This window comes from Leucoraja erinacea, chromosome 25 (genome assembly GCF_028641065.1).
Source record: "Leucoraja erinacea ecotype New England chromosome 25, Leri_hhj_1, whole genome shotgun sequence".
In the NCBI taxonomy this organism is placed as follows: Eukaryota; Metazoa; Chordata; class Chondrichthyes; order Rajiformes; family Rajidae; genus Leucoraja; species Leucoraja erinaceus.
The window spans coordinates 20,839,063-20,853,368 of record NC_073401.1 but is presented as its reverse complement, the minus strand read 5'-3'; the positions used below and the strand labels follow the sequence as shown (position 1 = coordinate 20,853,368).

The following is a 14,306-nucleotide window of genomic DNA, read 5'->3' as shown; positions in this document are numbered from 1 at the left end:
GTAGACTGTCGGGATGGTCGTAACACAAAATTGGACACGTGGAATAATGGGAGAGTGAGCCCACACCCTGTATGTTCTCACCTGCACTGTGACTGCTGGCTGGGCTGCTGGCAAAATCATCTGCTCCTGCACTTCCCAGGAAAGACAGGTTATCGGCAATCTGGCGAGCTGCACCTCGCCTGTAAGAGAAAGCAGGCACACATCGGGATATGAAAGGAGGTTCCAGTCAGGTCACTGGAGAGTGGATGAAACTGAAACAACACATGGTCAATAAAGTCCAGTCAGGCTTCTGGATTATACACCAGACTGTTCACACTGCACCAATGGGGGCAGTGGAAACTGGAGTTATCCAACACCCCAACACGTGCGCAGAGACGCTTGGGTGAGACAGAGTTTAGTTTAACAGCGCGGAAACGGGCCTTTCGTCCCACCGAGTCTGAGCCAACCATTGATCCTAATACACTGGCACTATCCTACACACCACGGACAGTTCACAATTTTACCAAAGCCGATTAACCTACAAACCCGTATGTCTTTGGAATGTGGGGGGAAACTGGAGCACCTGGAGAAAACCCATACGGTCAGCAGGAGAACATGCAAACTCATAGTCAGACTCATACAGCAAGCACCCATAGTCAGGATCGAACCCGGGTCTCTGGTGCTGTAAGGCAGCAACTCTACTGCTGCGCCACTGTGAGAATGGGAGTCAGGGAGTGGTGGAAGAAGGGTGGGGAGAGGAAGTGGCAATGGGGTGGGGTGGTGAGGGAAGGAGAAGAAGAGCAAAAGAGTGACGAAGGGCAGGGCAGGGCAGAGCAGCGAGGAAGTGGGGTAGAGAGGATGTGTGGAGGAGTGAGGGAGGGGATGGACAAATGGTGAGGGGGCAGTGGGGTTGAAAGGGCACGGAAGGCAGCTCTCTGCCTGATGAGATGTGGTTGCTCTCCAAGGGCACCAAAAAAGGTTGTTGGATGTTCATTCACAATGATGCTGCTATGTAACACACCGGGAGCCTGCAATGTGACTGCAGCATCTGGTGCACAGGGGCACTGCTCCCTCCGCATTCATGCCTACCTGCCCGTGGCTTCATGATAGGCCAGCTCCAGCAGCTCTGCCGAGGTGTGGGTGGCATTGCGGGCACCGCTGCCCTGAAGCTCTGCCATATGCTGCCGGGTCTGGTGGTGGATCTGGATGGCTTCGCCCGAGGGCCCTATAGAGGAAACACAGGCTTGTACATCACAGCCAGCTCCACACTACATAGGAGTGTGTGAAAAGACCACACGCACACACGGAGAGGGTGGAGAGGGTTGGTCCAGCTTCATGTTGGAAGCGTGGATGGGTTCGGTATTAAGCACGCCCACCTCAGAATCTGAAGGTTAGATCTCCAAACAACGGAAACAGAAGATGCTGGAAAAACACAGCAAATCAGGCAGCTTTCGTTGAAGGAGAAACAAAAAAAACCTTTCATCAATAGAGAGAAAGTGCGTTAGTCCAGGTAGCAGAACAGATGGAGAGGGCAAAGCACGACCGTGCTAACCATCAAGCCCCCTTTTCACCACGGGATTTCCTATCTAGCTGCAACGATGATGGGAGCACATTGGAGGCTAAACAGGACTTGTTTTAGTCTGGTATACAGCCCACCAATAACTGAGCCATTCACAGACTTGTTTTGCTCACTGATAGAGTGGAAAGACCATGCGAACTGGTACTTTTCGCTGATGATGGGTAGGTCTGATGATGAATTGGGCAGGTCTGGTCAATGATTCATTCATGGCGAGTAAAACCTGCAGCTGTCATGTTCAACTAAGAATGATAACTAACAAAAGAATGAGTTTCCCCAACCATTGATTCTTTTTGCAATACATTTTAATACGAGCTCCAAGCAGGAGTGAGTGCACCCATATCTTCAAAGTGGCACAGACCGAGAGCCAGCCCTGTACATGACTGTGAACATCGCAGTAAGTGTCCTCTGCTCACTCCCCTCTAGCCCCACAGTGCTCCAGTGTACTGCAGCAGTCTTAGCTGCTGAACTGGTTTGGTTTAGTTTAGAGATACAGCACGGAAACAGTCCCTTCAGCCCACCGAGAGCGCACCCACCGGCCAGCGATCCCCGCACATTGATACTATCCCACTCGCACTAGGGACAATTTACATTTATACCAATTCAATTAACCTACAAACCTGTGCATCATTGGAGTGCGGAAGATCTCGAAGAAAACAGGGATTTATTGACCAGTTAGCTTGACATTGGTAGCGGGGAAGATGCTGGAGTCAATTATAAAAGATGAAATAGCAGCACATTTGGATAGCAGTAACAGGATCGGTCTGAATCAGCATGGATTTACGATGGGGAAATCATGCCTGACTAATCTTCTGGAATTTTTTAAGGATGCAACTAGGAAAATTGAACAAGGGTGAGCCAGTGGATGTAGTGTACCTGGACTTTCAGAAAGCCTTTGATAAGTTTCCACATAGTGGGCAAAATTATAGCACATGGTATTGGGGGTAGGGTACTGACATGGATAGAAAATTGGTTGGCAGACGGGAAACAAAGAGTAAGGATTAACGGGTCCCATTTAGAAAGTGCAGTTAACCCAAGTAGCACTTGGGGCAACCAAGCCATGAGCAAAGCTACCAGCTAGCTTTCCCTTTCAGTGTCGTACTGTGTGTAATGAGGAGCCAGCCCACTCACTTACCCACGGGGAACGTGTGCATCCACCTCCTCCGGTTGGACGTCAGCTTCATGGGCATCCGCGAAGGTGCAAATGGGTTGATGAGGGCCCGCTGGGGTGTGTACCCGCCGGGCCGTATATGCAGCATGGACTCAGCGCTGCCCACATGGAAACGTCCTGGAGCACTGGAGTCCCGCTGCTGTGAGTCGATCATTCGCTCCAGGATATCTGCAACATCGAGGTTGGAAACAGCAGAAGGATTAGGTTCAGCAGGAAATTGTAACCAAAATCCCCACTCTCAGAAATGTCAGCAAATGCTGGTCTGACACCTCCTGATGGCACACAACAATACATCAGGTGGCACTTAGTTTAGTTTATTGCAGAGTACAGCGCGCGGAAACACCGAGTCCGCGCCGACCAGCGATCCCCGTACACTAGCGCTATCCTAGTACACACACCAAGGACAATTTACAATTTTTACAGAAGTCAATTAACCTACAAACCTGTATGGCTTTGGAGTGTGGGAGGAAACCGGATCTCCCGGAGAAAACGCACGTGGTCCCAGGGAGAATGTACAAACTGACAGCACCCGTAGTCAGGATCGAACCGGGGTCTCTGGCGCTGAAAGGCAGCAACTCTACCGCTGCGTTATCGTGACGCCTTAGTGCTATTGTGCTGGGTTTCCTAAGTCTGTAATCTCAAGGATGACCCACGTGTCAGAGCACAGCCCACGTACAGCAGTAGCAAATTCTGTAGTACAGATCCTGATATCAGGGCCAGAAGGTATATAATAAATGGCAGAATCTGTAGTGTAGAGTCAGGACAATACACCACATCATCCTAACTAACTAATGAATCTCAGGGTGGAGAACTCCAAGCTGCCCTTTCAACAACATTCTGACCTTTGCCAGGGCTAAAAGGCAGGTCTGGAATAATCTTGGGACATTCACCAGGACCACCAACAATCTATTGACTATTGATGTTTTGAATGAAAACCATTTATCCTGAATCCAGTGTTTATATGATCTTTCAAATTCCGGATGTCGGGCTTCAAACGGAATCATCAACAGTTCCTTTCCCTCCTCAGATGCTGCCTAACCCCCTGAAATGTTCCAGTAGATGGCTTGTTGCTCTACATTCCAGCATCTGTAATCTCCACATTCACCAGGACGTTTTGCTACGTTGAAGCTGTTATATAAATGAGAACGACTGTCGTTATTGCCAGTGCTGGGAGATGTACCCAGATCAGTCTTGGGACTACACTGCAAATGAGACGGGCACAAAATGACCAAAGTCGTCACCATCCCTCTCAGCTGGACCTCAAGAGCGCGGCAGAAAGCCGCACTTACAATAAAATTGTAGAAATCCAAGCGCGCTCCTCACCCCTGGTGCTGGTGTAACCCAGAGAGCTGCTGACTTCGTACTGGTGGAGGTGGGGCCGTGGGATCAGGAGGATGTTTGAAATCTTTCCCAGGGAGCTGTCATCTGAGGCCTGGCTCCGGACCTCCTCCAGGGGCAGGGTCCCTCGGTGGTGGGGCGGGCTGTTCGAAACGTCAAAGGAGCTGGAACTCTTTCTGGTGTGACTCTCGCGTACAGGCCTAGGATCAGAGACATAAAATGCCAGTTATTCTACGTATTTCTACGCATATTAGTTTGATCAAGAGGTGGAAGGCAAGTTACTGGAGCCATTCTGCTCTGCAGTAGGTTCGAAAATCCCAATAGTTACCAACGTGCAAATTTGTCTTGGGGGGGGGGGGGGGGGGACAGGGTGAGGGTTGAACAGTGATATATATAAGATTCAAGATTCAAGAGAATTTATTGTCATGTTTCCCTGATAGGACAATGAAATTCTTGCTTTACTTCAGCACACAGAACATAGTTGGCATGACTACAGAACAGATCAGTGTGTCCATATACCATTATATAAATATTTACACACATGAATAAATAAACTAATAAAGTGCAAATAACAGATAATGGGCTATTAACGTTCAGAGTTTTGTCCGAGCCTGATGGCTGTGGGGAAGTAGCTATTCCTGAACCTGGTCGTTGCAGTCTTCAGGCTCCTGTACCTTCTACCTGAAGGTAGTGGGGAGATGTGTGTGGCCAGGATGGGTCCTTGATGATACTGCCAGTCTTTTTGAGGCAGCGACTGCGATATAACCTAGCTAATCAATGAAAGAACTCAGGAATAGTCCTTTCATAATAGAATAATATTCTGAACACAAAGCACCTTATTCGGAGTCTTCATCTTCTTGCGTATGACGTGCACAGCCTAAAGTTGTAGGTCAACTTGTTCTATTTGACCTTTTGTTTGTGCACGTCGGGTTGATTGCATTAGTCGAAACAAGTGGACCACGTGAAGGTTGCACTCTCCCGCCCATTCCTGGAGTGCAGGTGGCAAAGCAGTGATCTTATAGAGGTGTATATAATCAGGAGGGGATTAGATAGGGTGGGTGCACAGACTTTTACCTAAAGTAGGGACATCAAGAACCAGTGGACATGGGTTTAAGCTGAGAGGAGAAAGTTCCAACAGGAACCTGAGGGGCAACTGTTTCCACACAGGGGGCGGTGGGTATACGGAATGAGCAGCCAGAGGAGGTCGTTGAGGCAGGTACCATTACAACATTTAAATGAAAACTGGACAGATACATGGATAGGAAAGGTTAAGAGGGATATAGGCCAAACATGAGCAGGACTAGCGTAGGTGGGGCATCTTGGTTGGCTTGGGTAAGTTGGGCCTGGACCTGTTTCTGTGCTGTAAGACTATAACTCTAAAATAAGATTCCAGAAAGGAAACAAAGTCTTGAGCAACAGTCGTAAAATTCACCTGAAGGAGGTGGGCCTTTGAGCACAAGATGGTCCTGGTAACCGGAATACCTGGCCATCGTACCCATCGTAATCCACCTGGATCGGGAGGTTGTTCTCCGATTCCTTTGGGCTGCTGGCACCAATGGCTAAAGATGAAGCAAAGCAGAATGAACAAGGGCAGGATGATGAAGATCCATGGTTCTTTCCTTCAACGACTGTAAAACCGCACTATCGTCCCTCACAGAGTCGCCACCATCCCATATAAGCCGAACAACACAGAGCTTTAATGGATGCCTAACAACACTGCCTTTGTTCTAGCTTCATGTTGCTTCTTAATCCTCTTGGCCAAATGATCAACAGAGACAAAGAATTACCTAACACTTAATTTATTACAGATCATTGAAATCCACTAAAGCTCTGCATTACATTTAAGGTTGGGACTTGTTGGCTCGTCCCATTTGGGAATTCTTTGAAGGAGCACAAGATACTGCTCTAGGGTTACAAACCAAGAATTGGGAAGTGTGGTCAAGCTTGACACGATGGAGCCAATGGCCTCCTCCTGTGCTGCCAGGCCAATGGCTGCTGAGGCCAATCAGCACCCCCTCACCACCTGCCATCTGACTCTACTGTGTGGCCATCCACACAGTCCTATTTCATCCCAGCACGGGACAACCACGGACTGCGGATTAACCCACGAGCCCTGCTGTGAGCAACCCTGGAGAAATTCACACAGAATCATCATTAAACTGACCTCCAATAACTCTATAAAGTATGTTTCACCAATGGTTAAGGCTAATCCACACTTCTGATGAGAGGTTACCTGAAACGTGATCAGTTTCCCTCCCCACAGACGCTGCCTGACCCGCTGAGTGATTCCTGCATTTTCTGCTTTTACTCAAAATAAATGCAATTGGGCCAAAAACAGTCTGTGCCCTTCACAGCTGGAGCGGGAGGGTGGATGGTTGTGGTGCTGCTTCATGTGGCAGAATCTCCAGGAATATTTCGGCTGGAGTTGGGAGCCCTTATCTTAACTGGCGGAGTGCAGCTGGATTTTCCAGCTTTTACTGAATCTCTCCAGCGTTACTGATTACCAATTCATTTAAAGGCAGCAGGTATCTGATTATCAGGAGTCTGCAGCAGATATAAGGGAACCAAACCTCCAACTGATCACTCCCATTTTACAACAGGCCCAGTTTTGCCAAGTACATCACTGACAGGGTCCAACATTTCCTTCACTATGGGGCTAATCTCCATGGCAACACACAAGTGAGAGATGTCGCAAGTACTTACTGTTATCTCGATTCGTTTTGCTTCTCTCTACGGGTGTCTGGAGAAACAGAACAGGCCTTTAGTGAAATAATTCGATGCAAGAGATTTAAATATAATAATGATCATGCAAACTGGAATTAAAACCCACATCTTGAAACATCCTCTAAAAGAAAAACACCAACCTTGAAACAGAAATATCAGGTAGGAGAAGTCCCACCTATCCAACCAAAGATTGGGGGAGTGGGGCTCTGTTGTAGACTGGGGGAAGGGGTAGAAATATCGGGGGGGGGGGGGGGGGGGGCGGGGGTAACGACTTCACGGCACACAGGTAGATCTTAAAATGTTATTTAAAAAAATATCTGATTACTCTTTTTGCAACCAAGGTAAGTAAAGGACCAAGGGCAAGCTTTTTGGTTGCAGAAAGACTAAACCATGAGAACAATAAACTCTTCACACCTGGAACCACTTACATTGATGGCACAGCTGGAATTCCCATTAATTGAGGGAACTCACCCCTGCAGCAACACACACTTTCCTGAAGTAAGGGCCTCACAGCAGGTGGGGAACCTGGCTGAAGCTGCTCTTCAATGAGAATGGGCATGAACTGCTGCCTGGCCTGATTCAGTTAACCCAGTTCAGGCCTGCCACTGAACTTGAATACCCAGGCCACACACAGTACATACCACTCGCGTCTTGTTTAAACCATTGTGATCATCTATTCCCTCTCAAACTCCACAGTTATAGAAAATAGAACGGCACAGCACAGGAACAAGCTCTTTAGCCCACAATGTCGATACCGAAAATGATTCCAAGACCAAATCTTACCTGCCTGCAAATAATCTATATCCCTCCATTCTTGGCTTATCAATATGCCTACCCAATAGACTCTTAAATACCACTATCATATCTGCCTCAACCACTGCCCCCGGCAGCACATTCCAGCATTCACTTCTGTGCAAAAATAACAGTACCGCACATGACCTTTAAACTTTGTCCCTCTCACCTTAAAGCAATGCCATCTAATATTTGATATTTTTATCCTGGGGAAAAAGTTCAGACTGTCTACCCTATCTTTGCCTCTCATCATTTTATATACTTCTATCAGGTCTCCCTGCAACCTCTGGCACTCCAGAGAAAACGATCCATGTCTGTTCAACCTCTCCCTGTAATTAATACCCCCTAATCCAGGCATCATTCTAGTCAACCTCGTCTGTACCCTTACCAAAGCCTCTACATCCTTCCTGCAGTAGGATGACCATAACTGCACGCAATACTCCAAATGCATCTTAACCAAAGTCCTCTAAAGCTGCATCATGACCTTCTGTCTCAATGCCCCATCCATATGCCTTCTTTACCAATCTACCTACTTGTGTTGCCAGTTTCAGGGAGTAATGGACTTGGAACACAAGATCCCTCTGCACATCAGTGCTGTTAAGAGTCATGCCATTAATTGTAAATTAAACAACGTGTGCCTCTGAGGAGCTCTCATTAACTTTAATACCCAATGCCTCACATTTTGTAAAAGCTTATGCATATCATGCCTCAATCTATCCACAACTCACTTTCCTTGCTGCAAGTTTAATGCGAGGAATGAAGCCATCACAATATAACTGACTCTTGGACGTGTAGAAGCTGTAAATAAACAGAAGAAACCAAGTCAGTCCACAAAGAAACTTCCAAAAAGGCACACTTTGCTTGTATAATAAAAAACCGACAAACAAAATCCAAAATTGGTTACATTATAAATATCAAACGGCATCAAGTTTTTCAATGCAGATTCAGTTTCCATTTAACTGAGAACCACTTCAATGCCCACCTCTGTTGTCGACTTTCATCTCTGCCTTTCCACGTGCCACTCTCCCTGTACTTCTCACATATTTTACTGTTCCTTCACATCTCCCTTGAGTCCACCCCTCCCCACACCCCAAATTAAAACCCAGTAGCAATAAAAAGCCGAAAAGCACCGTACAAGTGCTTTTACCTTGGGGTATAAGGCAGGTTCGCCAACAAACATACAGAATCATGTAATTTTGGTGGATTAGGCAACAATAAACAAGGATCTCAGCCACCTAGAGTTTCTGAGTCTTGATCCAACGTGGAACAGATTGTTGATTACAAAACAGGAGGACTGCAGGCCCATGAACCTGCTCTTTCCATCCCCATTTAACCATCACTTCTCACCTTTACTGGCTACACTCCAGATCCACATAATCTTCCCATCCCAACCAACTACATTTCACCTTTATTCCAGATGTGTGCACCACCCTATTCCAATGTAACAATCACACTTCACCAATGCTGTGGCTGAATAGTGGGAACGTGAAAGCTGGTGACCCTCTCCCTTGATGTTGATGCCCGGCGGATTAGGTGAGCACACACTGTACCATGGATGTGCTGGGGAGGGAAAAGTCCCACACAGCCTTCAGGGAATACTGCCCACAGCAGGCAGATTTTCTGTACTTCCGCTGAATGGCTCAGAGAAAGAGACGTCAAGGACGAGTTTTCATGTTTCGATTCTTCATGCGCCAGAGCACAGAACATATTCGAAGTGTGGTTACCACAATAATGGGTGATTTACAGGAACTTATTCATGTACGGTAAATTCATACCTACATCAATGAAACGTTGGTTGAGGGCTATATAATGGCCACCACATCACGGAGGACTCCTGCTTTCATTTATATTTTATCAAAAAATCTTTTTTAATACGTGCTACCCAAGGAAGCAGAAATGGTGTTGGCTCATCATCCCATCGGTAGATACACCTCGGCATTGCAGTACCCAGTACCCAGCACGGACCCGAGTCCTAGCCTCCACTTTCCGCAGTGGAACTCAGATCCATGGCCTTCGACTGTCTACCTTCTGACAAACGAACAGCTTACACAGACCCAAGGCACTAGCAGTGTTGGCTTTATAGCTGAGTTTGCTGCAGTCACACCAACATCCATTTGGCGGCAAGGAAAGTGAACCTGCGACGACTACCCACCTGTGGTTTATCCAGTGGGGAATGTTGTAGTCATCACCCAGCCGAGAATCTCCAGGGATACTTCGATTGTGCAGCTGTTCAATAGAGAGAAGTTTAAATATTTCACACCAACAAAACACAGAAAATTCCAGGAGAACATTGCAGAGCTTAGTGAAGGATAACATGAACCAACCTGGGCAGGAAGGCCAAGGTTGTAACCATGAATAAACATTATAAACAAGATCTGGTGTTATGCAGGGCCACCACCCCTCCTGATCTAATCAGCATCTCAGCAGGCTGCTCGTGTACAAGGCACGCTTCTGACACCCATCAACTGCACATTTCAGGGCCAAAGAAAGCAAGCCTTTCTTGATCCGGGTCCTCTGATGCACCAGCATTTATAAATCACTATATAAAGATTGAAACATGACTGAACTAGACTATAGAGGAGAGATTACTGGGCATTCATCACAGTCGCTGAGCTGAGTGTTCATGAGGACCCAATTGTATTATGACGGGTGGACTTCTTTGCAATCAGACATCTGTGAAACTGAGGAAGGTTCGAGAACTTGCAAAGTGTGAATATTGCCTCCCTGTTGCATGTGTTACTGAGCGGCTTACGGAACCTACAATGCTGGAGAAAAGATTAAAATTTCTAACACTGGACCGGATGGAAGGCAGCTCTAAAGTTCCACAATAGCAAGGCCACTGTCCACTATAAACAGTATACATTCCTCATCATTCAGATGTTCCAGGGTGGTTTTCTATTGTATCTGACACTTGGCCTTCCCATGAAACCCAAAATGCTCAGGCCTGAACTCTGATACAAGAAAGTAACCGTGCCAGTAGGAGTTCAGAAGGAATGAACCTCGGTAAGAGTCAATGCGACAGCCGCCATTTTATACAACTAGTTCCAACCATTTTGAGCTGTAACCTCCATTTTATATGGATGCTAATAGTTTAAACTATTTTAACTGTAACCTCCATTTTGTATTGATGCTAATTTAAAGTGCTGAGTGCTGCAATAATATTATTGCAAGCACGTATGAAGTGAGCTCATTCTGTCTGCGAGAACTAAGATAAGAGCCGCTCTCAGAGCTAGTGTCCTGCAGAAAGGTGGGTACAGAACAATGGAGGCTTTGTGACTTCCCTAGACTCGTCAAACCTCCCTTACATTCTCATAGCTTACTAACATATTGAGAAACTATAATCATTTTAACTGAGCTTCTTTGTTCTTCAACCTGTTTTTGCTGTATAAATATGACTGTATCTCCATGTATTGCTCAGAGAGGGAATAGCGGCAGGTTTTTGTGTGGACCACTCCTCACCTAGCTTGTATTCCTCACCTAGGTGACATCACGAGTAAAGACTATTTTTACTTTGAAGCTTGTGTTTTGAGTTATTTTACTTGTTCAGCTCAGCAACAAGGAAAAGGTACACACAGTGCAGTTGCTGCCATGGCAAATTTAGAAATATTTGAGGCAGAAAATAGAAGCTTGTGTTGCCAAAACTAACTTCTGAAGGGTGGATTATCAACAAGCAGGTCCCTCTGGAAATTGGGTTTTGATAACTAACCTGAACAAAGGACCATTCAGCCCCTAGTTGAATATTCTCATGGAACAACATATTATGTGGTGCCACAACAAATATCTTCTGGAAATCTAATTACATTACATTCACTAGACCTCTTTATCTGTTTTCTGTAATGATCAAAGAATTTCAATGAATTAGTCAAACACCAATTCTCTTTCATTAAAGGACATCAACTCTGCATGCATTATGGCTTTCTAAAGATCCTCTTGATGCCCCCTTAATAACCCCAGTATTTCCCCAATGATATGCACTTGGCTAACTGGATTATATCTTCCTGTCCATCTTCCCCTTATTTCCCAATCCCCTGCAACTATTCCAGAATCCAGAACATTTGGGAAGTTGGCAACAAATGGCTCTGAAACCCTGGGATGCAGGTGGTCAGATCAGGGGGACATCAGCCTATGGCACATTTTCTCTTTGTTCAAGTTCCTCCCTCACTTTAGCTCTGAACCTTACATTATTAGGACACTTTCACTTTCTTCCACCAGGGAGACAGATGCAAAACATCTGTTCAAAGTCTCACATTTCCTGGAATTATTTCTACTCTTTCACCCTAGTCGCTTTTATAAACTAACGAAAACAGACATTAAGACTTTCTATATTTCTTCTTTGCTTGTACACTCAATTTATTTTTCCCATCTTTATTTGGCAGATTCTTTAACTTCTGACTAGTCTTTGTTCACCATGGATAATATCCTTCTCTTAAAATCTCTACTGTTCAAATAAATGCATCTTAATGAATGATCTCTTTAAATGTGTGCTTCTGTTCCACTATATTTCTTATTTTCCATATTCCCTGACCACACTGCCTAACCATGATTAATTATCATTGTAACTGCCCTCATTTAAGGCCCAAGGCTCTCACCCTGACACTGAAAGTTCTCTCATGTTGTGATCATCTTTTCCATCCCGTGGAGGGGAGTGTAGAAGTTACCTAAAATTAGAATATTCAACATTCATACCGCTGGGTTGTAAGCTGTCCAAGGAAATGAGATGCTGTTCCTCCAATTTGCATGTGGCCACACTCTGGCCATGGAGGAGGCCCAGGACAGAAAGGTCAGTATGGGAATGGGGGGGGGGGGGGGGGGGGGGGGGGGGGGGGGGGGGGGGGGGGGTGAAAATGGATAGCAACCAGGAGATCCAGTAGGCCTCAGCAGACCGAGCATAAAGGTTCAGCACAACGGTCACCGAGTCTACGCTTCGTCTTTCCAATATACAGGAACCCACACCAGGAACACCGGATGCAATAGATGAGGTAGAAGAGGTGCAATTCCACCCCTTTCCACCTTCCACAGAGACTGCTCCCTCTGCACTTCCTTGGTTCACTCATCCCTTCCTACCAAAACCACCCACCCACTGCCCTGGTACTTTGCCCTGCAACCTCAGGAGATGCAACTCCTGTCCTTATATCTCTTCCCTCGACTCCATCCACCAACCCTCAACAGTCCTTCCAGGTGGGACAGACCACCGTCACTTCCTGCATAAGTCAGGTAGATGACAGTCTTGAATTTCAGGCTTTATTTTGACACCCATGAATTCTGTGGAATTATTACAACATCCAGAATCGCCACAGTTGGCTGAGCTGCTCAGCTCGCATGCAACAGTTCTCAACTTGTTCCCACACAGGAGCCAAACACAGTCCACGGCCGGCACAGACTCACCTTAAATAACGGCACAGCATGAAGGGGCTGCTCACCCATACACACCAGGTCAACACCAATACCTGTACGGCAGAGATAACAGCTGTGAGCAAAAAGGATCAGCGATCAAAAGGGTAAATACCAAATATGCTCGATTGGTTGACTAACACATCTCTCCCAAACTTCTGAGCAAATACCAAATATTCTCTATCAACTGACTAACACAGTTCTCCCCAAAACAGAAAGCACAATATGCCGTGTGAATGGCAGGGAGTACAGGGCGATCAACACACAGTGACGTGTAGTGGCCGAATGTGGGACTGCGCTCTGGAAGTCCGCATTCTAATCATGTGGAGGACAAAGCTTCATTCAGTTTGTAGACTGTAGTTTTCTGTGAGAAAACCAAGGAGCGACACAGTGGAAAGTTAGAGCCACACCTGGCGTAGTGGCAGAGATGAAGAGTCAGGGTGGAAGGGTATTTGAGAGATCATAAGGCTGTGCCCATTGAGTTCCACAGTGCTCAGTACTCAGCCCCTTGCTCTCTGTAATACGCATTAATTATCCAGAAAATATAGAGACCATGATAAAAATATTTGGAGATGATAAATTGACAGTAAGAAGAAGTCTTTAGGTGGTAGGAAGATACAGAGGATCAGATCAGTTGAGCAGATGAGTGCAAATGAGATGCGATCCAGAGGGTGATATATCTGGGGAGTTGCAACAAAGCAAAGGACATACAAGTAATGGGAGGAAACTGAGAGGGATGGAGAGACAGGGATCCTTGGGAGTGTTTGCCCACAGATCACTAAAAGATGAAACAGGTCATTAAAAAGCTTGCCTTTGATGGCCAAGGCTTTGAACAAAGGAGCAGGGAGGCTATACTAGAACTGTTAGACCCGAGCTTGAGTACTGTGTACTCACCACATTATCAGAGAATCATGGCTTTGATTGTAGGTTGCAGGGGAGATTTTACAAGGATGTTACGAAGACTGGAAAATTGAAGTTACATGGAAAGATTGGATGAGAGGGTTAATTGATCTGGAACAGTGCATGCTGAAGGGAACATTATCTGTGGTGTATAAAATCATGGGATGCCCAGAGTAAACAGGAAGGACGTGCTTCCCTTAGCAGGATCGTAGAATCATTCTAAGTGATTGATTGAAGGATTAGAGGAAAAATGAGAAATTCACTCCTGAAAGGTTGGCCGATCCAAAATTCCCAGCACATTTAAATATCCTTGAACGTGTGTTGAAGGGTCGTAGTCACAGGGACACACACCGAGTGCTGAGGGTGAGATTAGATGGAGTAGCCTCCCCCTCCCCCATAGCACATGCTGGGCTGTCTAAATCAGTGGTTCACAAC

The 14,306-nt window shown here is 46.2% G+C and overlaps 1 protein-coding gene across 5 annotated transcripts in view; it reads right to left on the bottom strand.

Annotated features, from left to right (window-relative positions):
- Positions 1-14,306, bottom strand: part of depdc5 (DEP domain containing 5, GATOR1 subcomplex subunit) — an 80,699-nt gene that overhangs the window by 42,547 nt on the left and 23,846 nt on the right. For 3 of the 5 annotated variants that reach the window (XR_008725520.1, XM_055655987.1, XM_055655988.1), the window contains exons 15-23: positions 12,966-13,027; positions 9,733-9,806; positions 8,309-8,378; positions 6,768-6,804; positions 5,497-5,623; positions 4,050-4,264; positions 2,691-2,894; positions 1,069-1,204; positions 82-179 (exon numbers count right to left, since the gene is read on the bottom strand). Coding sequence is in view for 4 of the 5 variants with exons in the window: in XM_055655987.1 (XP_055511962.1) it covers positions 82-179; positions 1,069-1,204; positions 2,691-2,894; positions 4,050-4,264; positions 5,497-5,623; positions 6,768-6,804; positions 8,309-8,378; positions 9,733-9,806; positions 12,966-13,027 (1,023 nt within the window). In the remaining variant the exon portion in view is untranslated. The remainder of the gene's footprint in view (positions 1-81; positions 180-1,068; positions 1,205-2,690; positions 2,895-4,049; positions 4,265-5,496; positions 5,624-6,767; positions 6,805-8,308; positions 8,379-9,732; positions 9,807-12,965; positions 13,028-14,306) is intronic. The other 2 variants (XM_055655990.1, XM_055655989.1) reach the window with 1 other exon arrangement.